The sequence below is a fragment of the Brachycentrus maculatus genome, unplaced genomic scaffold, assembly GCF_059751285.1.
Source record: "Brachycentrus maculatus isolate JH-2025_06_01 unplaced genomic scaffold, ASM5975128v1 h1tg000353l, whole genome shotgun sequence".
In the NCBI taxonomy this organism is placed as follows: Eukaryota; Metazoa; Arthropoda; class Insecta; order Trichoptera; family Brachycentridae; genus Brachycentrus; species Brachycentrus maculatus.
Window position 1 is genome coordinate 1,098,030 of NW_028281102.1, and position 26,810 is coordinate 1,124,839.

General features: G+C 31.0%; 1 protein-coding gene across 1 annotated transcript in view; it reads left to right on the plus strand.

The window, feature by feature from the left end:
* The window catches only part of sn (fascin domain-containing protein singed), a 100,389-nt gene that overhangs the window by 48,963 nt on the left and 24,616 nt on the right, over window positions 1–26,810 (plus strand). The window contains exon 3 of the mRNA XM_088269469.1: window positions 8,972–9,080. Coding sequence (XP_088125595.1) covers window positions 8,972–9,080 — 109 coding nt within the window. The remainder of the gene's footprint in view (window positions 1–8,971; window positions 9,081–26,810) is intronic.

The window sequence follows — 26,810 nt, forward strand, 5'->3', positions numbered from 1 at the left end:
AATCATTTATATTTATTTTACCCCCCTTGGGAATCGAACCCGGGACCTCCAGAACGGTAGCCAAGCGTGCTGACCATTACACTACGGAGGCGGACAAAGATTCACTGACTCACTTATGTTAGTTACATTAAAAACTCTTTTATTCTCACTATATTGGCTTTCTTTTCAAGTCAAACATAAATGACAAATATAAAAAAAAAATTAAATTTAAAAAGAAATATGCCATCTTTATAAACTAATAACTTCTACTGCGATATTTTTAATGTTTAAATAAAGCTGAGAATACATATACTCCGTTATTCCCACAGCGTTTAATTCGGAAATTGAGAGATGTCTAACTACCGAGTAGAGAATATTAAAGTATAAAACGAAAAAACAAACAACAAAAAAACTGGTTTTTATAACAAGACATCTGTAACTAATTGATAACTTCTTTGCATCTATAAATGCATACAAATATAGCAGAAAACTAGAAGAAAGTGTCAATATATATCATTTTAATTTATTAAATCGCGACAAAAAATAGACTACCTGCGACTAGGGCCTATACAAAAACTTACTATTGACTAAACTGGTTCTTGAATTCGAATACTTCCTGCAACTCGGTTTAACCCGTTTTTGAAGTTGCACAAAAAATCTTCAAAAGCTTCATTAAATCGTTTTCTACCCCAAAACAGATGTGCTACTGTTTTGACTATGACCACTTGCCTATTTATAATCATAGCAAGTGTATATGTGCCAGATGCACGGCATTAAAAAAAATAAACCATCAAATAAATTTATTTAAAGTGCTATGATATATAATAGATTTATATTATCCACTGACACTTCGTGATGGAATTGCATTTTTAATATATTATTAGATTAAAACCAATATTTTTAGCTTTTCCACTTTATTTTGATTTGACCAGTGACCGGGTTTCGTCGTTACCGACATCATCAGACTGGTTACCGACACCAGTCTGAAGATGTCGGTAACGACGAAACCCGGTCACTGGTCAAATAAAAATAAAATGGAAAAGCTAAGAATATTGGTTTTAATCTAATAATATATAAGCTATGATATATAGTACATTATACTTACTATTAAATTACATATTTCATTTCAAATATTTTTTTTTGTAACCAAGGCGATTTCTAGTCAGAATATTAACAGTTTTTTTAGTATGATATTCAATAATGGGTTAACGTGTGTTAAAAAATCTGACTTTAAAATCTCGCAAATTGAGAAAAATACCCAGGTTTCACAAACCCGTTTTTTTTTTAAACCGATGAGCCTACCTGCTAAAAAACAAAGTAATTAGTTTTTGCTTTATTCGGAGATAAATTTGAAACAAAAAATGATATCCATTTCAATGTGACTTTTGATAACCTTGTTATTTCAATATTTCGAGTAGTTCCAATTTTTGTACGTTAATGATTTGTACCCTTTCGCTTCTGAAAGATTTTTAGTCAGGATTTCTTGAATCTCAGCGGAGACGATGGTTTTTTAAAAAGGGGCATATGTAAGTAATGCATTTACAAACCTTGCCATCTCTCATGATCCCATGATGTAAAGTGATAAATTATTAAAGAGTGTTAAGAATTCACTTTTATCCATATTACTTTGATTTTTTAAGCGTTCATATATTTCACGTAAATACTTTTAATGTAAAAAAAAAACATTTTTTTAAATATGTTGTGTCCACGTAATACTAGCATCTGTATAACATTTATGACTAACTCTCAAAATTAACCAAAAAAAAGTTAAATGGTTTTAGCAGTGGTATATTTTTTATGGTTAAAATATCAATTCTTATGAATATTTCTCAGTTTGTGTCGTCACTGAGTTTGTCGCATTATGACCTTTTAATGTTTTAACATTAAAACATCGCGTTGACCTGACTGCCCGTGTCCCTGGACGTTTCTTGCAGGGGGGCTGTACAACTGTTTTTGTATTGTGTGTCACATGTGGAACCCTATTACCAACGCTGTGTTACACCCAAATGTCATATCAAAGGTTATACGTTGAATAAATTAGATTCCCGTACACATTTTTAAAATTCATTTTCAGATTATAAAAGCGCCACAATTAATTATTGTGTGATTCTCACAAAATTTGTTTTTAAACAAATATACCACATACAGAGAAATCGTGACGTCACCAGATGTAACATAAAATTATTTGTTGATTTGGGGTTTAATTTATAGAAATCCTATGTTTTCAATATTAAACCAAACACTGATTTGAGTCTACTAAGTTGCATATATTTTATTATTTTTAAAATTCAAAATAAAAATTCATGACAATTGTTTCGCATTACCACAGTACTTTAATAATGTCCTAACAAGGTGAAACAATTTTAAAGTAAATAATTTAGTAGATTCAAATCAGTGCTTGATTTTAATATTTAAAATATGAGAACTGTAACATTATATGTTTAAAAAAATATGTTGCCTAAATTATCAACCATGAGACGAGTGTGCAATATTTCGTGTTGTAGAAAGATATCTACATCAAAGTAAATTAGCCATTTTTGTGATCAAGAATTATCTGTAAAATGTGTAAAAATTACACCATTTTCACAGTATGCATACATACATTTTTCCTATGATACATTGTTTCAGTATTGTTAAAAACGTGTATCAGAATAGAAATTCAAACTATCTTTTCCAAACTATTTCACATTCTTAGAATTTTCTCAATTAACTAACATAAGAGATAGATAATAATTTGCGACCATCGATCGTTAAAAATGAAACAGAGCAAATCTTTTTATCACAAGCATCATAAATCTTTACAGTGATACAGATATAATAATAACAATTATTCGAAACAATGACAGATAATTAAAATAAGCCTATAAAGGAATCGAAGCGGAACTTTTACTGAGCACTACATAGTGTTTTATCATAATTGTTAATTCAGACTGCTTATTATCATTGATTTTAATCAAAATACGACTTGTAATTTTACCGAATTTATTAATTATAATAGCTGTTTCGCCTTGCGTGGGCATTGTCAAACTGAGCTAAAAAATGACGCATAAATCTACCTAGACCTAAGAGAGGGGTTTAAAATCCCCCTAAAACAACACTTCACTCGATAACTTCATAACCATTGAATCAATTTGATCCATATTTTTTGTAACCTTTATAATAATACTTAGCAATACTTCGTTTTTTTGTTTTAAAATATGTTAAACAGTACTTTGACGAATATTCCGCAATCTACGGTTAAATGCATCGATAAGTGATCCAACGATCCAACATGAAAAATGACTTGTCTCTGTTGATATATCAACAAAAAAGCTTTTTAACAATCCCTTCAGAGATCGATCCCAGAAGTGTATGCCGTGTAAAGCGTACTTTGACGTTCTACCCTTTTTGTGTACCTTTTTGAGGAAACCATCGGCACTTTAGTTTGAAATTCCATGGTTACCATGTAATTTAATTAGCTTTAATGAGCTTAGCTCACAAGTTGTCATTCGGAGTTGACGTATTCGCTATGCAATGCACAATAAAAACAACATTTAGGAGTTTTTCCCGTTATTTAAATCATATTTTTTAAATCATAAATTCGTACGGAGTGAGTGGAAGTTTTTGGTATCGTAAGGGAAGTGTAATTAACTATGAGTATTTTAACGTTTTAGAATTTAGTACATAAACCATGATGATAACAAGGTTCTTGTCGAAACCGGTGGGATAAAATGTACCAATAAAAAGTGGTTGAAACAAATTGTTTTATTTTATAAAGTTTATAAAATGTGCGGCAAAGTATCTGCGAAAAACATTCAAGAAATATGTAAATATTTATTTATGTATATGTATATATATATATATATATATATATATATATAATATATATATATATATATATATATATACATATATATATATATATATATATATATATATATATATATATATATATATATATATATATATATATATATATATATATATATATATATATATATAAATATTATGCATAGATATTAGAAATATATTTAAACAATCACGATTTAAGTTTAAAACACAAATTGATACCATTCAAAAGACAAGTTTATTATAAGGTCATTAAACTGTGATTTTCAATTTGTAGAATCTAAATGTTCCCACACATATAGCGTAAGCGTTGATATAAATTTTCGTTCCCTTTTTAGTGCTTTATAAGTTCAAAGTTCGACGTGTATCATAATGAACTTTCAACTTAATGTAACAAGATTTCGTATTATCCGGTGTATTCGTTATGGTCGTAAGGCTTCTATATAATTGCAAGTATAAGGTATGAACTTTCAAGTGGACGGTGGTAAATCAAATGATATTTTTATGTAGTAAACATGCAAACACGTGCTGATTTTGTGTTGAGATGAATAACTTGGTTTCTTCGAGGGAATTCAAAGTTTCGTCTCGCCCACGCAAAATGCAGTGCTGGGAAAATGATTCGTGAACATTTCACGGTCGTTAAAATATTATCCCATAATAATTCATACTTTACCGTAGAACATTCAACCTGACATTAAATATTACGTTATTAATTGTGCCTGAGAATGATTTACTGGTTAATATAAATTATTTATAACATTTAATATGTACAGTATAATATTGTTTATACTAGATATGCGTATGATAAATAAATAACAAAAATAGCACAAAACATTCAAAAAACGATGAAACACTTCAACGGTTTATAATTTTTTGATGTTGTGTGGCTTATTAGTTTAATTTAATCAGTAAACCTCTAAAAGCTCTAAAACCCTAACTTTCGAAATCCTACCAGGCCAATTCTGTATAAACAGACTTGACGATTAATTTTCAGCTTAACGAAATTGTTTCCTTGTCCTATTATTAAATAGTCATCAGATGCCAGCATTTGTCAACTATCATCTGGTCAGGTTGTGGTCTTGTGGTTAGTATGGTGGACTCATAGATCAAAGATTCTAGGCTCGAGCCCCTTCTACCACAGCTTGGTTCTTTTTTTAAAAACGGGTCGTTTTGGCCTACGAAAATATTTATACTGAAATTTTGATATTTGTGTATGTAATGAGAAAAGTAATATTTCCCTTTCTTAAAAAAAATATTGTCCGATGGCTGTCAATGTTCGTTGTATTAAGAGAATAAAATTTTATATTTTTTCATTGATTATCATATTTTTAACACAAGAATCTGGAACCCAGGAATGATGAACCTTGAGATTTAGTTAACGACCAGTTGCATCAGTCGATGCAGTGCCCTTTACACCATATGAGTTCAGAAGACTGCTCACAGTCGGTTAAAATGGAATCACACAAATTTGTTATGATTAACTCCTAATGTGTTTCAAACACCACTCGAATAATTTAACACTGCTAACATTTAACACGAAATGATACAATGAATCTCATTCATTCACTCCTCGTGTTATTGTGAAGCAAGGCGAGAAGGCGGTAATTATACGGAACGTTTAGATCTTCATCGGCAATCCACAACACGTACCATTAATATCAATCTGCAATGATCATGTAAATGACAGACGGCTAAGCTTTAACGAGAAACATACAATAATATTTGGTTTACATGAATGTAGTAACTTCAGTATACCATATATTAATTCTTCGTGAATTTTTATTTTTCAATTTTGTTTTCACTTTAAAAGGATAAATACCCAATAATACACGCTTAAATTAATATTTCATTTTCATTAATTGATTCGGCAGTCACTTAGTGGTAATATCTATGGATTGGTAATATCTATATATTCTATTATTTTTTTACATCTCATCAAAGATGAATTAGAATATGGAAGTCTGGGCATTTACAGGGCTGACGACCGTCAAAGGCTGGTTTAAGTGATCACTTGGTTTGAATTGGTGAATTTACATGTGTGTAAAGTGATCACTTAAACCAGCCTATGACGATCGTCAGCCCCGTAAATGCCCAGACTTCCATATTCTAATTCATCTTTGATGAGATGTCAAAAAATAATATGAAAATAACTCCTGTAAATGGAGATAATCCAGATTTTGTGAACAAGTATTTTAACACACTCAAAATGTTGTCTATATATTCTAGTTTTACTTGGTAAATACCAAAAGAATCGGAATAGAATTATTTATTCATCGTGTCAATGTATTATTATCTTGTTGAACTCAGTGATGAACGATGAACGCCAAAATTATTTTTGTAACAGTTGGAACCCTATAAATTTTAGAACGGTGCATTTGACACACTACGTTTAAAACTAGACATATGAAAATAATGTTTTTTCAAAATTGTGCTAGAAATTGGAATTCATTAAATTAATTAAAAATATATTATGCAGTCAGGAAAAAATGCATAGGAAAATCAATCCTAAAAATAGTGTGCGTATGTAACTTATGTGGGTATGTATATTATAATCATTCGGACAAATTAAAACATAGGTGTAATATATCGGATAATATTAATCGGTAATGCTAATATCCGAAAAGGTGGAGGTTTCACCAAAATTCCTGTTTTCCTGTGTATATTGAGATTTATTACTTATTACACGCAAGATTTATAACTTATTAGATGCCAGTATCCATACTATTGTCGAAAATAAATTAAACAAATAGTTTTCGAAAACCCTTTGTATTAAATATTCATTGTCGTTTACTTTATATATTATATATTTTATATATATTTTTTCTTCTAGTTTTGGTATAATATACAAGTAATTGTGAAATTGCTTCTATACCATAATTTCTTGAATAACACAAAAAGTAGGAAAGTATCTCCTATTGCTAATAAATTATTTATCATTTTCCGCCTTTTTCCTCAACATTTACCCCATTTCACAATAATTTTTAATAATGCTAAAATCACCTTCCATGTGATTTGCGTTTTTTTCTCTGACGCGTGACAGGTACACTTTGTTCATTTTTATTTCATTAATTCATTCTTCCTTCAAGAAACATTTTTTTAAATAATTGTAGCGTGTTATGGTCTAAACTGTAGTATACATATGGAGTGACGTGTCTAATTGATGCTAATTACAGCTTGATAAATAAGATAAGTTTTCTACGAAGTACATATATATAAATTTTACTGTACCTACTCATAAAATATCCAGCTTTAAAATTTGCCTTGTTCCAAGAAATCGGTTTGCTTATTTTTCCTTATCCCGACTTAAGCTTAATATGGCTTGCGTTATGCAGAAATTAGAAATAAAAAAAAAACTGAGTACTTCAACGCTAACTGAATCCTCCGTGTTAGTTCTATCTAGTCATATCCTATGTAAACCCACATATAAAATCATATATCTAAGTAACTTCTTTGCTTACTTAGATTCATTGAATTCTTTCAGCTCGTGCCTTTAACGAGATAGTTAATGTTTATGTCTAGAATTTTCACTCATAAATGTCATAAAATTAAAGTAACTTTAAACATAAGGAGTGAACCCACTCACACTTAGGAATAAGTTATAAAGTTAGAGACTAAGTACGGCCTTGATAAGTGGTGTTGCATAAGCCGTAGATAGATTCAGAGGTACTTTGACGTTAGGTAATTTAAAAAATCTTAATATCTTTATTTATTTACAACTTTAAACAAACAGCTTTTGTATTGTACAATAATACATGAAAAAAATTTTTTTTTCATGTATTATTGTACAATACAAAAGGCTGTTATCACTCGAGTTTAAATCATTTTATTGTTATATTTATTAATAAAAACCATCGTTGTCTTTTTTTCATTTTACTATTTAAAAAAAGAATATTAGCAAAATCTACCATAGGGAATCATGATTATTTAATAAAATACCTTGAAGGTGAATTATGATGAATATTAATATTATGATTATTAAATTTTATTATTTATTGATTCGACATTAACTTTGTGGAATGACATGTAAAATAAATCACTTGAATATACCACTTTAATGAGTTTTATTTATATAAGTATACGACTAATTTCGAAAACTTACAGATGTTTTCATCTTCTGCTACAAATCAAAATGTTTTAATTCATTAAAGTGGTATATTCAAGTCTTTAATTAAATTTTAAATCAATCTCCGTTCAATACGGATATTATCAAAGTGACATTTTTTTTCGTTAAATCGAATGTAAATGTAAAGATGATACTGATACGTTCAAGCAATAAATTTCGTTGCAGATTATACTATATTTCCATCCATAAAAATTAAACATAATTTGACATGTGATTACAAAATTATGAATTTGTGTGTAATAATTTTTATAGATATATCGTGAAGCAAGTCGTGTATTATTTATTGATTCGGCATTAACTTTGTGGAATGACATATTGATTATTTAAAAAATTAAATACTTATATATTAGCACTTTTGAAATAAAACTCATTGTTTCATTAAACACGACTTGTTTCGAAAACTTGCTGTTTTCATCAACAGGTAATCACAAAAACTAAAGAAGAAAAAAAAACAGGTTTATATATGGGTGGTTTGAGCAATAACTAGAGGGGAGGGGGTTAAGGGGTGAGACTATTTAATTGGAACATAGACAATAAAACTGAATGCTTGGGAAAGCAAATTATTAATTAATATTTTATCAGAATTCAATTTTTTATGTGTTTCTAAATTTCCTAAATTGTTCATGACTTAACCTTTGTATGTGACTGAGTGAAATTAAATTATAATATTTTATGATTTGACTATCAAAAAAGAGCCAATTTTGACTATGTGGTTGTCGTGTTATGTTTTTATTTTACGTCATTAAATATAACTTTGTTTGTAATCCCAAAGAAATTTACAACGAATAAAGCAAGTCTCATAATTTTATCTGAAATAGATACATATGCAAAAATTATATGCCTGCAGCAAATGTGCTCGAATTATATGCAATAATTAATTTATAAAACAATAATGGTAAAATATTTGACCTAAATTAAATTATTCTAACTATGGTAAATTAAGACTTCAATTTCATGCAAAAATAATGGATTTCTTTTTACTAGACGTAATACATAGTTTGTTTAGTAACTGTGAATGATTTTACGAAATGTTTTTTTCAGGTGTCATCTACCTTCGCTCCCACCTGGATAAGTACCTGGCGGTAGATTCCTTCGGGAATGTGACCTGTGAGAGCGAGGAGAAGGATCCTGGAAGCAAATTCCAGATCAGGTTTGTTTGACTTTATACCTATAGTGATATAATAATCCTTCAATATTGATTTACAAGCTGTTCTACACTTTCTTACATTCGACTGTCGTACATTTAGGTGTTTTGAACAAGGTTAATACGTTACTATTACAGGCATCTACAGGCATCTTGACCATCGTGGAAGAATGTGATTCATATGGCACCATTTTAAAATATAGGCTATACACAAAGACGCAGCGTATTAAAAAAATCTGTCATGAACGGAAAAATTTAAATTTAACTATCTCTGAATTTAATAAAGAACCCACAACCCGCTTGATTAAAAACGCTTCAACTGCGTATTGTAGATAACATTAACGTTATTTCTTCGGGATTTTGAAATAGGTTATCGATCAGTATTGCGAGGAAGTAAATTATATCGAAAAGAATATAAATATTTTTTTACCGCATATAAGCAAAGTTAGGCTATATAACCTAGTTAAATTGGTAACTTGGTTATGCAATCAATGCTCGGGGCTTCGATTACAAAGGAATTTTAATCCATGAAGTACGCAGTGTAGATATCTTTAACTTTACTTCTATTTGTTAAATAAACACTCTTTTTTCTAGTAACATTCAAGTATTGTCACCCAAACTGTCATCATACTCTAATCAGTATTGCATGCAATTATGCAAGCCAAAGTGATTAGCGTTTGATTTGGTTATATGATACGTTTGATTTTATTTCCCGCGGGTAAGCAGATAAACTTAATTATAGTAGATGTGTAAGTACAAATCATATACCCGCAGTAATAAAAATGTAAACTAATCAAATAACCACCTCGCCGCTTCTTCGCAGGGGTAGGCGGAGAGAATAGTCCGCCACACATTACACAATTTTAGCCTCTTCCAGATGCATCACCTCATACATACTCGACAATTATTCGACTCCTGACCTGACCACTTTTAAGTATTCCTGACGTAACCATTCCAATTAAAATTTAAATAGTTTTGCAAATGAACTTACCCCAACCCTATGAGCTTGTTCAAACCACTCCACTCCAAAACCAATTAGAATTCTTCCCAAATGAGGCATGCGCTTATTAACTGCAATAAAAAAGGTACGTGTATTTTTAAGAACCCTCGGAAAGTCTACTCTCGTTCCTTGAATTACGTTCATTCCGCAACATGTCTATTCCCCCAGGACCCTATTTTATGGGGTTAGTACTAAAAGTACGGCTGTACCTTGCCCTTGAACTTTCCTATACAAACTACATATTCAATCCGCACCCTCGCTCTATGTACACTCCTCCCTTATGTTTCATATTAAGATATGTAGTATTAGAAAGAAATTTACAAACATTGATTTATACTTATTCGGATGTTATATTTAAATCTGTTAATGGTAATTGTTGTTTTTACCGCCCTTCAAATACGACATTTTTTATTGTACTTTTGTAAGCACCCGGTACTGAGTTAGGCATGTTTGTCGTACTATTTTACCACCCTTAAAATGCTATATGGTTGTGTTTTTTAATCAATCAATAAGCCAGCCGATCTAATTCATCTTAATATTTAGTTCACGTTTAAAATATCTATTCAATGCAATTTTTAATATACTTATATGCACAAATCTTTAACCTTTTTTGTTTTTGGTACCATCATATTTATACATAGTATTTAAGGACAAGGTAAAGTTAAAAAACAATGTTTCTTCGAATGTTGAGAAACATATATAAAAATGTATTAACAGGCTATCTTTATTTTTCGAGATGGCCTTATTGTCACATAAATATTTTTGTATGGAAAATCTCCTATACAATTCTCACATTTATTATCATTTCTATAGTCAACAATAGTGGTATTAACTTATTAAAACTTACATTTAAAAAATATGACAACCTAATATTATTAAAATGCATATCTTTATTAGAAGAATTGACAGTGAAGGCATTACTTTTGAATTGAAAACACACAAAGTTTAGACATTCAAACATTTTTGATATCGATGATAAAAAATGCTTTAAAAAAATATATTTTAAGGCTGACATTTAACATTTAGACTTATGAATAAATGCTGATTATCCAGACTATTGGTATGTCACGCCCGCTCCACGCTCGCCGTTTCGGTTATATTGTCTATGTATCGATTTTTATTACTATCTGCATATCTGCTATACGAATGTAAAAGTAACGAGAGATAGCATTATGTACTTTAATACTACAAACCATTCCGATAATGTAATTTTCATCATCTGTTAAGTTGAGTAAACATTATCATAAATGGTACCTAATCTTATTATGTTCTGATTACTATCTTATTGTAATTTAAGCGTAATTAAGCGATTAAAGCGTTATTAAGATAGCGCTTTCTCTACGAAAATGATATAATCATTGCAAAATTTATTCAAACGTATTATCAATTAATAACTCATGAATCATTGCCTTAATGTGTAACCATGATATTAGCAATATTAACTACTTATCTAACTATCCAAGTAATTCAGAAAATAAAATTTAAAATGCTTGTTGAAGTGTATCGCTTAAAATTAGCTAGAACTAGAGCACACGATATTACTAGAAATTACATTATCAGTAAAGACAACATTTTGAGTGTGTCCAAATACTTGTTCACAAAATCTGGATTATCTCCAATTACAGGAGTTATTTTCATATTATTTTTTGACATCTCATCAAAGATGAAGAAGAATATGGAAGTCTGGGCATTTACGGGGCTTACGACCGTCATAGGCTGGTTTAAGTGTTTAAAATGTTGTAAATAAATTATCTGGTCAAATTATAAGCTTAATAATAAAAATGAAAATGGTATTTTCTGGCGTTTCTCATGTGTGTGATTATAATCCGGGATTCGGATCTCACATACTAATATAAGAGTTTCTGCTTAGTAAAAAGCTTCTTTACATCTCACCAATAGATGTCTCTAGTGAAGTTTTAGTGATTCATGAACAAGGTTTCTAAATTGGTTCATATATATAGAACTTCCAAGAATTTGAGTAGTGTGGTTGTCAATAATGGGTAGAATTGGTGAATGTTACACGTGTGTAAAGTGATCACTTAAACCAGCCTATGACGGTCGTAAGCCCCGTAAATGCCCAGACTTCCATATTCTTCTTCATCTTTGATGAGATGTCAAAAAATAATATCAGTAAAGACGTTTAAATGTTAAGGAAAGCCGGCTTACCGTAATTTGCCGATAGCAATAAAGAAGTCGAAAATTAACATTTATGGCATTGCTGAATTGTAGTATAAAATACGTTGAATTATACAAATTTTCGTGTAGGTACCTGAACTAAAAAAAACTTGTCACATATCGAAGGCACCAAATTTGAACATCTTAAAGTTTCAAAAATACGTGAAATAAATTAATTAATATATAGGTCCTCCTGAATTCCATTAACCTCCAATGCCTACAGTTTTATTTATGTTGAGATCTGTATATATTAGATAATGTTTTGTATTGGGCCTTTTTCTACATACACTACTAAATTTTACATTTGTATGGGTTTATAGTTATTACATCGATATATCACAAACGCATATCAATGATACTTTGTAGCAGGTGATACCTACCGATAGAAATGATATTTATTTAAAAAAGATCTCGACATGTCTTATTCGTCGAGAATAATTGTTAATAGTTAAATTAATAAAAGTCATTAATTTTTAAGTAAACGACCATTTATCAAAACCATTGTCCCAGTTCTTAGTTTAAAAATAACTACCTTTAGATGAAATGTAAAGTGTAGATATATAAATATGTATTAATAACTTTGCGAGTATTTAAAAATTTAAACACTTGTATACCACTTTAATTGAGTTTTATTTCATCAAACACCACTAATTTTGAAAACTACATTTGTTTTCATCGACAGGTGATTACTGAAACATGTTTTTAAATGTTTTATTGTAAAATAATTAACATGTAATTTCATAAAGTTAATGTTAATCCATAAATAATATGATAGAGTTTATCGGACTGTCGAAAACTCAACAAAATCCAAAAGAACATGCATTGTATGGAAAAAAGTTTTAACGAATTAATGAAATTTTTAATTAAAATTTTACTTCGTAAATACCACTATTTCTTAAAATCTACTGTGACACATGTTTCGACGCATACCGCATCATTTTCAAATACCGTATACGGTATTTGAAAATTATGCAGAATGCATCGAAACACGTGTCACAGTAGATTTTAAGAAATAGTGGTGATTACTAAGTAAAATTTAAATTAAAAATGGATATGTTTTACCACAAAGTGACTGCCGAATCAATTAATAGAATTAATTCAACTTATCGGTTAATAATGAAAGTAGGTAATAATATTGAATCGTAAGTCTTATCTCTTTGCATTCCAAATACCAGGATATCAGAAATAGCCCTTTGATATTGATATTGCATCCTTTATTCAATAAAACGTATGCTTTCGATTTCGAGAATTTGCCAGACAGATGGTTTGAATATCGCACTTCGCTAGTTTCAAGGTTACGCGTTCCCCGCGCCGGCCACCCCACTCGACCCACCCCTGCCTGCAGTCACTGCACCACAATACTACATTATGAAGCTCCCCTCCAGTCTGGACGCGTTTGGCTCCGACATTCGTGCGCCCCCCTCGCAAGCACTTGCTCACAAATTACCCCCAGGGCTGGTTTATGCATTATTTCCAAATTGAAAAAAAAAGGCTATTGCATTTAAGGTTTTTTTGTGAATGATGATATCCAAGTTGATTGGATTTTTGAGCTAGGTACTTATATAAAAGAAATAGGTAAAATATTAGGTAATATTTTTCATATTATTTTTTGACATCTCAACATAGAAGAATATGGAAGTCTGGCATTTACGGGGCATACCTTATTTCCTTTAATTGGAGATAATCCAGATTTGTGGACAAGTATTTGGACACACTCGAAATGTTGTACTTGAATATTTACATATATTTTAATAGTATCTAGGAAATTTTCTCGGTGCTTCCTTCCTTATATTTTGATAAATTGTCTTTTTTTCTTACAGTTTGTTGTCATTTAGACTGTAATGAGCGTATTTAAAACTGTTTTACGTTTTTTTGTTGTTTGTTAATTTCTATAAATAATATGTGTACATATTATTTATATAAATATCTGATTTTAACAACATTGACATAAATTTGTTAGTGTTTTTTTTAATGATATCACAACGTAGATATAGAAGTTATAGAGATGAAATGTTGGACATTTACAAGGCTTATGATTATAGATGTCGGCTATAGATGTCTATCCTGGATTTTGTAAAATAATGTGATGGAGCGTTTCGGTAACTTTATTTACAATTTGAGTCATCAATCGTGGGTACATTGGTAAATTTTACAAATAAATTGATCACTTAATCCAACCAAATGTTCGATGATCTGTCTACCGATTTGGTGAATTTTTAATACATACTTTTAAGTAAACTTGAAAATTAAATTATACAAAAATAGTGCCTGTTCTGGCTCTGCAACTAATGTGGCATTAAGGGGTGAAGGTTTGAGAGGTCACCTCCGCCCCGTTAACGAATTTCAACGGAGAGCAGTTCCCCGAGGGGCTCTACAAGTTCGGCGGAGAAAAGAACTTTACACAAGGAAACCACGGAAGTGTAAATGTACCTTCACACGTGCCCTTTCGTGTTTACTTTTCTCATTTTAGTGGTATTTTTATACCTGCCATTATTATTTTTCTGCCTAGAATTATCATAACTGGAAAGTATTTTTTTATCATACTTTTTTATAGCAGTTTATTTTAATCTTTATCCCAGTTGCCCTATATTCTCGAATTTGGCAAACCACTTCCGGAGATAATGTGCGTGTCAGTTTAGCAAGGCTACCGCTATCATTCTGTTTTATCAAAAATAATCTAAATTTAAACTAATATAATATCTAGTGCGAAATGCGAGGGTTGATTGATATGATCCATCTCTGACCTGCTTCGAGTTGATCAGTCAGCTGTTGAGTATGCATTATGTACCTCGATATGTTTAGGTGTAATGTACCGACGATGAGTTGAAATCTGCAACGGTTTAGTAAAATAACAGTCCGCTGATCTCTGAAAAATGCTATTCGGTGCTAAAATGGACGCGCATGAGTTTCTAGATTTAAATGTGTTGTATCCTACCAAAATCCACTAAAAAGCGCTTTGGAGGATTCTGTAGTATCATATGACATAGTGTGTCTTGAATTTTAAGACGGCAGAACTTCAGGTAAAGGAAATTTTGCAGATGAAAACAATTTCTGCAAGATGGATTCCTATGTTAATGCCCTCACCAAAAAAAGTTCATCTGGACACTTGCAGGAAACCTCTTGCTATCTAGCAAAATAAACAATCTACCAAAATAACTCTGAAACCAAACATCAAAGCATGTAGTGAAAACCACGAGCTCTCAACTCCTTCGCACGTTTCAGGTCCAAAGGTCATTACCTCGGTTTTCGGGGATATTTGCGGGGTGTGTGTTTGTTGACTACCTCTCAAAAGGAGTCACAGAAGCAGACTCGTATTAAGCTTAGCCGATATCGAAATTTCTGGAGGTAATAAAAGATAAGAGAATGAGTTACCCGGGAAAGGGGATGCTGTCTCATCAGGATAATGCTACAATACACAAAGCGTTAGGTCCATGGGTGTTATTCACGATCCTGAGTTTGAATTGGTCGAACACCCCCCATATTTACCTGATCCCCCCCCAGCCCCCCAGTTACTACTTGCTATTCCCTAAACTCGAGGGAAATTCGCGTGGAATTATTTTTTTGATGAGAATGAGGTCATATGCTGTGTAGATGAGTGATTGGCAAGGGTCGGACTTATGCTGTTTCAGGAAGCTATAGAAGTATTGGAGCATTACTGAAAGATGTACTTTCCCAGTCCAGGTATACTTTTTGTCGAAAAATAAAGTACATAAACTTTTTTTCTCATCCACTTTGAAATGTTATATTAACGGAGGAGCTTATCAATCAGCCCTCATATTATAATTTATTTTGCGGAACTTAATCCGCTTATTTAAAAAAATATATCTTACTTAATTTATGGCAAAGATAATTAATTATCTAGGTGTCTACCTATCACTTTGATAGTTTTACGAAGAGATTTAAACATAGGTACGTACATACTAGCAGATATATTTTTATTTATTTATTTACATCTTATGAATTAGATGTCAAATAATGGAGAGAATTGAATAAAGGAAACCAAACATGAAGTAAATTATTAATTTTTCTCCCCATCCCATTTTATTTTTACCTTCGATATGATTGTTTTTACATACTTGAAAATTCAATGTTAAATTTACCACGCCACGTTATTATACTTCCCCTTTCATCAGTTCTCAGTTTATTTCTGTTTTCTTATTCCCTGATTTAATTCTTCCACCCTATTCTATTCTCCCCCCAGATTATATTTAAAATTAGGTACCTACATTCTTCTTGCGCTGTTATTGCAATCATTGTAGATTATTACTAGAATCAAGTTTGCTTGCTTCCGGCTTTTTGTTCCGCCCTTCTAGTGGGGGTAACTTGCTTGATAAAATAAAATAACTTATTTTTACAAAAATAGTTTTTTTCTAAACTTACAATTAAATCATAAGATTTGACTTGAATGTAACACCACAGCAATCTATGTCAATACCGTGTCTTATATGCATGGATTTAAATTAAAAGTATTAGCGTTATAAAATTTTAAAACAAAACACTTTTTTTAAATTAACACGCCTACCTACTTATTTTTCAAATACTTACTTTTGATAAATAAATAGTACATATTTTTATATAAAATGTTACTCAATAAGGGTTTTTTTTTAAATTGTTATATATAATAAAGTTCTACGTTAAAAAATCACACCGATTTTGCTTTTGTTAAGCACCTGAAATTTTTTCTCGGGCATGTTTAATTATTACATTTTTTTATTATTTTATATCTGATGTTACAATATTATTATTATGATAAAGTTCGTCGTCTCACAATAGATTTAAAAATATATATACATATATATTTTGAGTGTTTCCAAATATTTTGAGTGTGAAAATCATGTTTTCAAAGCGTCTCCTAGCATGGAAAATGATTCGGGAAGAATCTTACATACATTCCATGAAGACCTCTGCTAAGTATAATACTTACTCAATTTAATCATTGATGGTGCAGAGAACTCATATATGAAAGATTCGGATCGATTAAAGGTCCGCCTCCGTAGTGTAATGGTCACCATGCTCGGCTACCGTTCTGGAGGTCCTGGGTTCGATTCCCAAGGGGGTCAAATAAATATTGACTGATTTTTTCACTGTAATATTTATTCAATATTACCCTGAACTGGTTGGTACTTGAAGCGGAGGGTTGATCACCTTTCCTTCATGTGTAAACGATCAAGATAACACTGCGTTTATATGATGCAGTGCCCTATGCACCATTGGGGTGTGGTAAGGTAGGCTTCTATATTCTTCTTCATATATACTTATTGAGCATCAGTATAAAAAATATCAAATTTAAAATTAAAAAAAAATAGAAGGTAAACATAAATATAAAATTATTTTAATGTATGTTTGTAAATGTTTTTATTCCATCAAAAATTTGATTGATGTCAATCAATTGATTGATCACAAAATTGGTATATCTCCACCACCTGCCCCAGACCTGTCGCTCGGCCGCCCTTATCTCCATTGTGCGCCGTGGCACCCCCCGCCAGCCAACCCTTCCCCCGCGGAACAGCGTCCCCGACTATTTCCGTAAATCCCGAAATCCCGAGGGCGACCCTCCGAAACGCGTTCCCCTCTCGAAATTGTGCGTTTTTTTTACCACCCGTACCTGTGCGCATGCCCTGGAATATTAATTATTGATGTATGCGTGAAATTTCGGAACGTAAAGGCACGTGTTAAGTTACTACATCGACACCAGTAAAACGTCGTAAACGCCTGTAAGGTAAATATCGTTTTGTTTTAGTAATTCTGCTCAAAATTATAAATGCCTGATTTGGAATACAATGGTATGTGGTTTGTGATTTTTTCATGTATGCTTATTTTAAGCGGATTTAAAAGAAACACGATCTCAGCCTAACTGTCATTAGCTTTAGGTCGAGATGGTTAACGTGTTTAGCTACCGTGCTGGAGGTCCCAGGTTCGATTATCAGGGGGAAGGGTTAAATAAATATTAATGATTTTTCTCTCTAATATTTATTCATGGAAAGATTGATAAAGACATAGAAAGGAGAGTGAATGCTGGGAACAGAGTGAATGGTGCACTAAAATCAGTTTTAGCAAATAAAAATCTATCAGCGGAAGCTAAACTGGCAGTACACAATGGAGTTCTGGTTCCAACCCTTATGTATGGAAGCGAAGCATGGAGTTGGCAAAAGAAGGATGAAAGCAGGCTGAATGCAGTCGAAATGCGATCCCTCAGACGAATGTGTGGCAAAACGATGTTTGATAGATGTTCGAATGATGAAATAAGGAAAAAATGTAAGGCTGAGATAAGCATTATCGATAAAATTAAGAAAGGTGTGTTGAGATGGTTTGGACATGTGGAGCATATGAGTGAAGAAAGAACGGTTAAACAAATTTATGGAGCGAATGTAGTTGGAAAAAGAAGCAGAGGACGACCGAGGAAAACTTGCACAATCAGGTATGTCAAATACTTGAAAGAGGCCGGGTCAGGAGTCGTAATAATCGTCGGGTATGTATGAGGAGATGCATGAATGTAGAAGAGGCAAAGAATGTTTGCAAAGACAGAGTGGTGTGGCGTTCGATTCTCTCTGCCTACCCCTGCGGGGAAGCGGCGTGATGGTTAGTTAGTTAGTTAGTTATATTTATTCAATATTACCCTGGACTGGTACCTGAAGCGGAGGGCTGATCACCTTCATGTGTTAAAGATCAAGATAATACTGCGTTTATATGATGCATTGCCCTATGCACCTTCGGGTACGGTTAAGGGTCTTTAAAATATTGAAATAAATGTTACTTCTAGAAATAAAGTTCACTGATTTAAACACGTAATTTTCTCCTACGATCTCTCTCTCTGAATCAAATTACGAAGGAATTTTTATGTTATCATTAATTATTGAAAGTATTTAATTAATAGTCTCGTTATTCTCAGATAAATCGTCTTCTCAAAAGGATCAAAACAAACATTTTATAAAGATAATTATTTATAATATATATATATATATATAAAGCTTTATAGAGGATATGCAAGAGATGTCATAAAATTTTAAAATAATTAAAAAATTAACCTTATTTTAAATGCGATATTGTGTTTTACAAACCAGTTTTATACAATTTTACATTCACAGTAATTCCGGCCTAGACAGAGGCGACGCTTTACAATTTGCAGTGATTCGAAATAAAACTTTTTTCCTATCCACCCCTATCTATGTGAAATTTAAATTTACACAAATGTTTACTTCTTAATAATTATATTTCCCCCTTTTTTTCTACGCCAATGTTTACAAGACTGTTTGAATCTATTTCCGTTTTTAGCCATATGCAAAAAGAGTTCCCCTTTACAACACATCCAAATTCTAAAAGCACCCATTTCCCCTCGATTACTTTCTAAACGAGTCGATTTCCCCAAATGCCATGGGGATTGTAACTAACAAAAAAACCTTCTCTGAAAAGACATTTTTAGTTAGACAGCTTTATCGCCAAAAATGTCCAAAGCCGACGTTCAAAAAAAATATTACCCCTTTTTTGCCGCGTTCGTATAAGTAGCCAGAAGATATGCTAAAATGTAGTTGTATAAAAGGGTAGATTGAAAAGGATAATCCTTGGTCGTGGATGGTATGTATAATATTTTGCATTTCCCATTACACCTGACACCCAGGCTGCGGCTGGCGTGAAATTAATGGATATTCCAATTTGTAGGGGTGACTAAATAATACATATGATTATTCCTTCGTAGTTTTCGATACACTTGTGAGTACTAATACTAATTTAAGAATTTTCTATAAATTACTGAAATAGAATGTAAATATTCAAATGCAATCATGATAAAAACACAGAAGTAGTAAATGATAAACATATGTATTGAGGATTATTAAGGCCCAGTCTACGTTAAATTCATTTTCTTTAAACCCAGGTAACCTTTGACGTGATTGATTATTTTCTTTAATCACCGTTTTTGTACTGAAGAAATAAGTTTTTTCTTCGAAATGAATATATGGTTTTGAAAAGAAAACAGTTATTGACAGGTAAGGAGTTAAGTAATATGATAAAAAATATTTATTCCCCAAATTCTAATTGTGCGCAGACAACACGTGTGGTTTCTCGCGCAGCCGGTCGCGTTCTGAATTTATTTATTTGAGAGTACACCCTTAACGGCCTGCTCTACGGCAGTTATGTACCTATCTTAATTTAAGTCTTGCCGTTGATAGTTTAGCCGCGTAAGTATTGTCATTTATTTCATTTAGAAATTTCGACGACAGGCTCTCAGCGCAGCCGGACGCTTAATGAATTCTACTATCGCGAGTAAGACGTTAATATAATAACAAATGCAATATCCGATTTATTGGCACAAAGAATTACGTAATATTTCTTGAAAAATTGTATGGTCTGTTTATATTTGTTCAATAAAGAATAACGACTGCACTTGTATAGATATTGGTGAAAAATTAAATTGGTTTTCATTTATTTGCATTACAGTGCATCACCTTTCCTAGTAACCTGAGTGGCCGCTGACAGATGTTCTGTTAGGCGGTATTCCTGTATTGTATGAACGTGACTCATCGTATAGGAAATTCCCTCGATAATAGACATTCTAATGCCATCCAGTGTGGAGGTATCCAACCGAAAATGACAGCTGACAGTTGTGCATAACGTATTTAGCGATAATGGTGTTCGCTCGATCACTTTTAACAGTTTTCAGAAATCGCTTTCTAAAATGCTTTAACAGTCTTTTTGACGCCTCAATGAACATTTTGCAAGCTTATCATTGGTTTTTTTATAATAATAATAATAAAACCCTTATCCGCACCCCAATGGTGCATAGGGCACTGCTTCATATGAACACAGTGTTATCTTGATCGTTTACACACGAAGGAAAGGTGATCAGCCCTCCGCTTCAGGTACCAGTCCAGGGTAATATTGAATAAATATTACAGTGAAAAAATCACTTATATTTATTTGACCCCCCTGGGAATCGAACCCGGGACCTCCAGAACGGTAGCCGAGCGTGCTGACCATTACACTACAGAGGCGGACAGAATTATAGTAATTATAGTAATTTGTAGGCGGACAGAATTATAGTAATTTGTAAATTCATAATATTTTGAAAGTGTCCCAATCTTTGTTCACAACTTCTGGGTTGGCTATTTATTTGATTTGGAAATTGAACAGAACAGTTACATAAATTCATTATCATTAACGAGTAACAGTTATTTGTACCATTTTATTTACAAAATTTCCCATTTATATTGATATCTCAAAAAAGATGAAGAATAATATTGAAGTCTGGTCATTTACAGGGATTACCATCTGTCACATGCTAGGAAGGGATTACTTTATACAATTGTAACATTCTCCATTCCACCAATGATTGACAACCACACTATGTACTCAAATTTCGGAAGTTACATTTATGCTTCAATTGACTTACTTACTACTTCTTAGTCACCATTTATGATTGAGTTTTGAATGAATCTTAATCAAAATATACTAGGCGAATGAAGTGAGAAATAGAAGCAGAGGAAGGCTGAGAAAAACTTAGCCTAGTCAGGTATTTCTTATACTTAAATACTAAAAGCGGTTAGGTCAGGAGTAGAAATAATCGGCGGGTTTTTATGTGAAGATGCATGAATGTGGAAGAGACGAAGAATGTTGGCCTACCCCTGCGGGGAAGCGGCGATATGGTTAGTTAGTTAGTTTTGAAAGTTTATATAGGCCCCGTATTTATTGATGTTAGGCTAAAAACTGATTATTATAGTTTTGTATTGCATAATTTTTATCCAATGATTAGGCATGTTTATACTTATATCCACAAATATGCTAATAGACCAACCCTTCTTGAATTCACGAATAAAGTCGTATCATTGTCTATGATAGATTTCTATTGTGTTTCTAAAAGCGTGTTATCCTTAGGTTTTTAGTTCCACCGCATATCCTATGTCGTGGCACAATATGATAAATGACATTTGAATCTTGCGTCAACAACAGAACAATGGACCGTCTTTAAATGTCATTAGCAAGCATATTTAAAATATTCTATACATATTAATACGAAACAATTCTAACAGAACTTTAAATATTTGGGAACCAAACACTCAATAACCTTCCTATCGATATAAAAAAATGATGACATTTAAATGCTAAAAAATAAATTAAATGTTAATAGAAAAAAAAACACGCAAAAAACACCGTTTTTTAAAAAACTTCTTATAAGATATTCCACAAAGATAAAATAAAAATAATTAGTTTTAGTCCTTCTCTGAGCACAAGAGCTTAGTCTCTTTATTAGAGAGAACAGCGTTGTTAATTTTAAGATGTAAAGTAGTAATGCCTAGAAAATGAAATAAATTATAAAAATAACTCTTGTAACGATATAAAATAAAAATATTGAGTTTTTCTCTATCATATCCTTTAATGTCAATATATTAAGCTTAACAATAAAAGTACATAATACCTAAACCGTTTTAAGGTGGTATAATCTAAAGCCTGCAAATATTTTTTCTTTAAACCCATAAAACATTTAACGTCATAGATTTTTTTTGCTTGAAAACCGTTTTGTATTTGGACAATAAAGTTTTTCTTCAAAATAAATACATGGTTATGAAAATAATATTTTTTTGAATTTGTGATTTTTTTCTTACTGACCCTTTATGAATTCGGTGACTTGCCTCGAATAATTTATTTCGTGACAAAATTAAAATTCTTTCCATATAAAATCTAGCTTTAAAACGCTCATGTAAATATGACCTTCAAAACTCCACCCTAAAATTACTAAGTTCGGTCGTGCTTTAAAAAAGCGCTTTTCATGTTGAGCCTTGATTTAAGGGTATTACTTTTATTGCCTCCTTTTTTTTACTGTTACTCTTTATGTTTTGTTGATGTCTTTATTACGCTCCCTGTTGATAGCTACTAACTCGCACATGTACTTGTGGTACAGATAACTCGACTTATTTAAATAAATGGGCTATTAAATTTATTTATTCCTTTATATGGGGTTGTAGATTAATAAACTTCATGTAATGGATTTAACATATTTTATCTTCCTGGAGTTTACATCACACGCTATTTACAAATCTATTTAGGGGTGGCATTTATCGTCAACATATTTCGACTGTAAAAACTTTATTTGAATTTATTCGAAGTCTAACCCTATATTTATTCGTTTTAATGAAAACTTGTTTTTACTAAGAAATACTGAGATTCGAACACTTAAGGACTGACGATCATAATAATAAAGAATTATGATTTTTTTATTCAAACACCAATAAAAAACATACTATTGCACTTTTATATTTTTCTTTTGACTGAATAAATTTCAAAAATTATGCTAACAGTATTTATATTAAAATACCTAACGAGACTATGAAAATAATGTTTGTATCCCAAGGTTAATTATGATTATAACAAGTTAATGAATTGTTATCTTTAACGTTAATAAGCTCATTTAAAGAATATCTGCCTACATAATTAGTCTACAGTGAGTCTTATGCTACTTCAAGATTAGAATTTACTTGAAAAAATTCTGTTTTATAAGTAGATATATATTATTTATAACGTTCTAATTTGATTCCAGTCGGGAATTGAACCCGATAATTTATATGTGGTAACCACACCACAGAATGTTAAATAATTCGGAAAGCGAAAAGCTTTATTTATGTAAATATTGTACAATACCGACAATTTTCTTTAACTTTTTGTTTTAGTAAATCTACTTAATATAAAAATAGGCTTGACCTAAAAAAATCGTACACTTTGTAGCAGTTCTTAGAATGTAAACACTTAGAATGCTAAAGAGAAGAATATTTTCATATTGAAATTGATTTTAAATTAATATAAAACAAAATTGGAAAGGGTCAATGTATTATATTTAGAAAATATATTATTAATATTAAAATTCTACTAGGTGTAGATATAATGTTATAATATTATTATATATATATATATATATATATATATATATATATATATATATATATATATATATATATATATATATATATATATATTATATTATTATTATTAATATTAAAACTCTACTAGGTGTAGAATATTGTTATATTTTGTAATTGTGATTGATTTTAGATATACATAAACGATTGTACTATTGTTAATAACCATTCGACTAGTTATTCAAACATTTTTATTACAACTAACATTATTATGTTTATATAAATAAAACTACGAAATTACTTGTAAAAATTATGTGAAAAACTCATCTTAAATATATTTATTTAATTATATTATTTATAAAAAAAGGAATGAACATTTTGACCATCGCAAAATTTGGCTACGAATGCAAGTTTCTCACATTTTAAAATAAATGGAAAGATATCTCAAGCGGAATAATTCCTGTTATATTATTATATTACTTCCTGCAATGTAATTTAATTGCTCAATACAATTTACCGGTTATGATCAAGATTATTTGTCAAACACCAGTATTATTAAATATTACTGGCTTTAAAGAAGTAAAATCAGCATTCGAGTTGTTTTGTGTTTTCTTCAATTATAATACAATAATTTCCTGCGGTTTCTAATTTAAGCCTTCCAATTTATGGCAGATATTTTAATGCAGGCAGGCCTCTTGGAATATCAAATTTACAAAAATTATGTAAAACTTTCTCAATTATATTACCATTGCATCATTATAGAACAGTTTTTCTTCCTCAGTAATACTTTCAGCCACAATGCCAGTATTGTTAAAGGTTTTTGGTTATTACATCTTTTCATATTATGTTATTTGATACCTGATCATATTTCATTGACATGACTTACTTAACACTATATTGTTGAATATATTGAGTACATATTGTTCTCATAAAAAGCGTGAACGTCCCAATACACATACTCATACATAGAAAAGGGAGGATAGAGAAGGAATATATGAAAAATACGATACCAAGTACGAGTTTTTCTGAATTAAATAGAATTGTGCCTCTCATGTAAAATTCCAATGAAAAGATTATCACAATTTTTTTGAAATTGACACTTTCGATTGAAAACTAATTCGTACGCTGATTCTGCAGGGGCAATAGGGGGGGGGGGCGTGGCCAACGATCGTGATGTCTTATGATGATAATTCGTGGCGAGACGTTTAAAATATACTTATATTTGAAATATATTATTATAAATGAATACATAATATTTTAATATTTATAGTAACGTCATTCGAATTATAAAAATGCTTGAAATATATAAATTTAAAACGGTATCCCCGATCTTGTTACGAGTATAAATCAGAAACATATATAGATAGATATGTCGTTCAGAAACAAACACTTGAAGTGTAAATCAACCGCATCAACCTGTACGACAGTGGAGTACGTGGAATGTTCATGTTCTGTGCTTATTAACAAGTAATCAAGTGTTGAAACGACTCAATCGTCTTCGTGGGAACCTTCTTCTTTATATGCCATATTTTCGTGTGAACCTTTGTTCGATCATTTCTGTGACTTTACTTCAAAGCCTCATAAAACTGTTTGGCATGCTTTGAAAAAATCCCTAGCGTCAGTGAAGAAAGCAGCTCGTTTATAGTTTGATATGCATTGTTTTGAATACAACAGACGTATTGTCGCTCTCTTTACTAATTTTCATAATTTTTACACGAGTGCGTTTTTTTTGTGTTTGCGTTTTACAAGTGTATAAAGTGATCACTTATGTCAACCAAATCCCAGGTAGCCCTGGAATGCTCAGTGTCAGGATTCGTCTTAGTTAAGGCATCTATAATATATAGAAATTACATGTGTCCTGTCCAGAAATTACATTAAGTACACACTTATATCCGATTTCTTTAGTTGAAGATCGAATAATGAATTAATTATCCGAAAGCTCATTTAAATATTAGATTTAAATTTTTACTTTTCGTTCATATAATGTGCAAATAAATAAGTATGCAAACGCGAAATTAATGCTTTGTTAATTGAAATACAAGTTAAATTTGATTCATGTACTCTCAGTTTAATTAGAGTGTGGAGTCATGTTATTCGTATTTGAGGTGTTAGGCAGAGTGTGCAATTGTACCAAAATTCATCAAATACTAAAATATATTGCGATGGCTTAGGAGATACTCACATGATCCTACCTTCTAAAAATACTATTATACATCTGTCCAGGTATATATTTTAACCTAAACTAATTTTAAAATCTAAATTATGATCTATATTACATTGTATTCAAATTTTAATTAAACTTTCAGCTAATTAGAGGGTAGATATCAAATCTCAAAATTCACGGACCAACGTTATTTATTATCTTATGCAATTATCTACAGAGATTTTTTTAAATTCATATATTTTCAAATTCTGCAAAGATTCTAAGCAATTGAATTGTAAATAATAAATATTTTTATTGGGGCAGATTACTCAATATCTGAGAACTAAATAAATAAAACAATTTCTCTTCTCGAGCACCTTTCACACGTTAATAAATAATGTGTTTTGTAGAATACACATGTGTAAATAATTTGTGTAGGAATATTCATCCGAATGCAAAAGTCAAATAGTTTTTCTCATTATTCAGCACACTAAAATTTCTACCTATTAAACCTGTTGTATACTTGCAGATTAATATTTTGATTTACAATTTACAATGTAAGGCGTGCGTTTTCA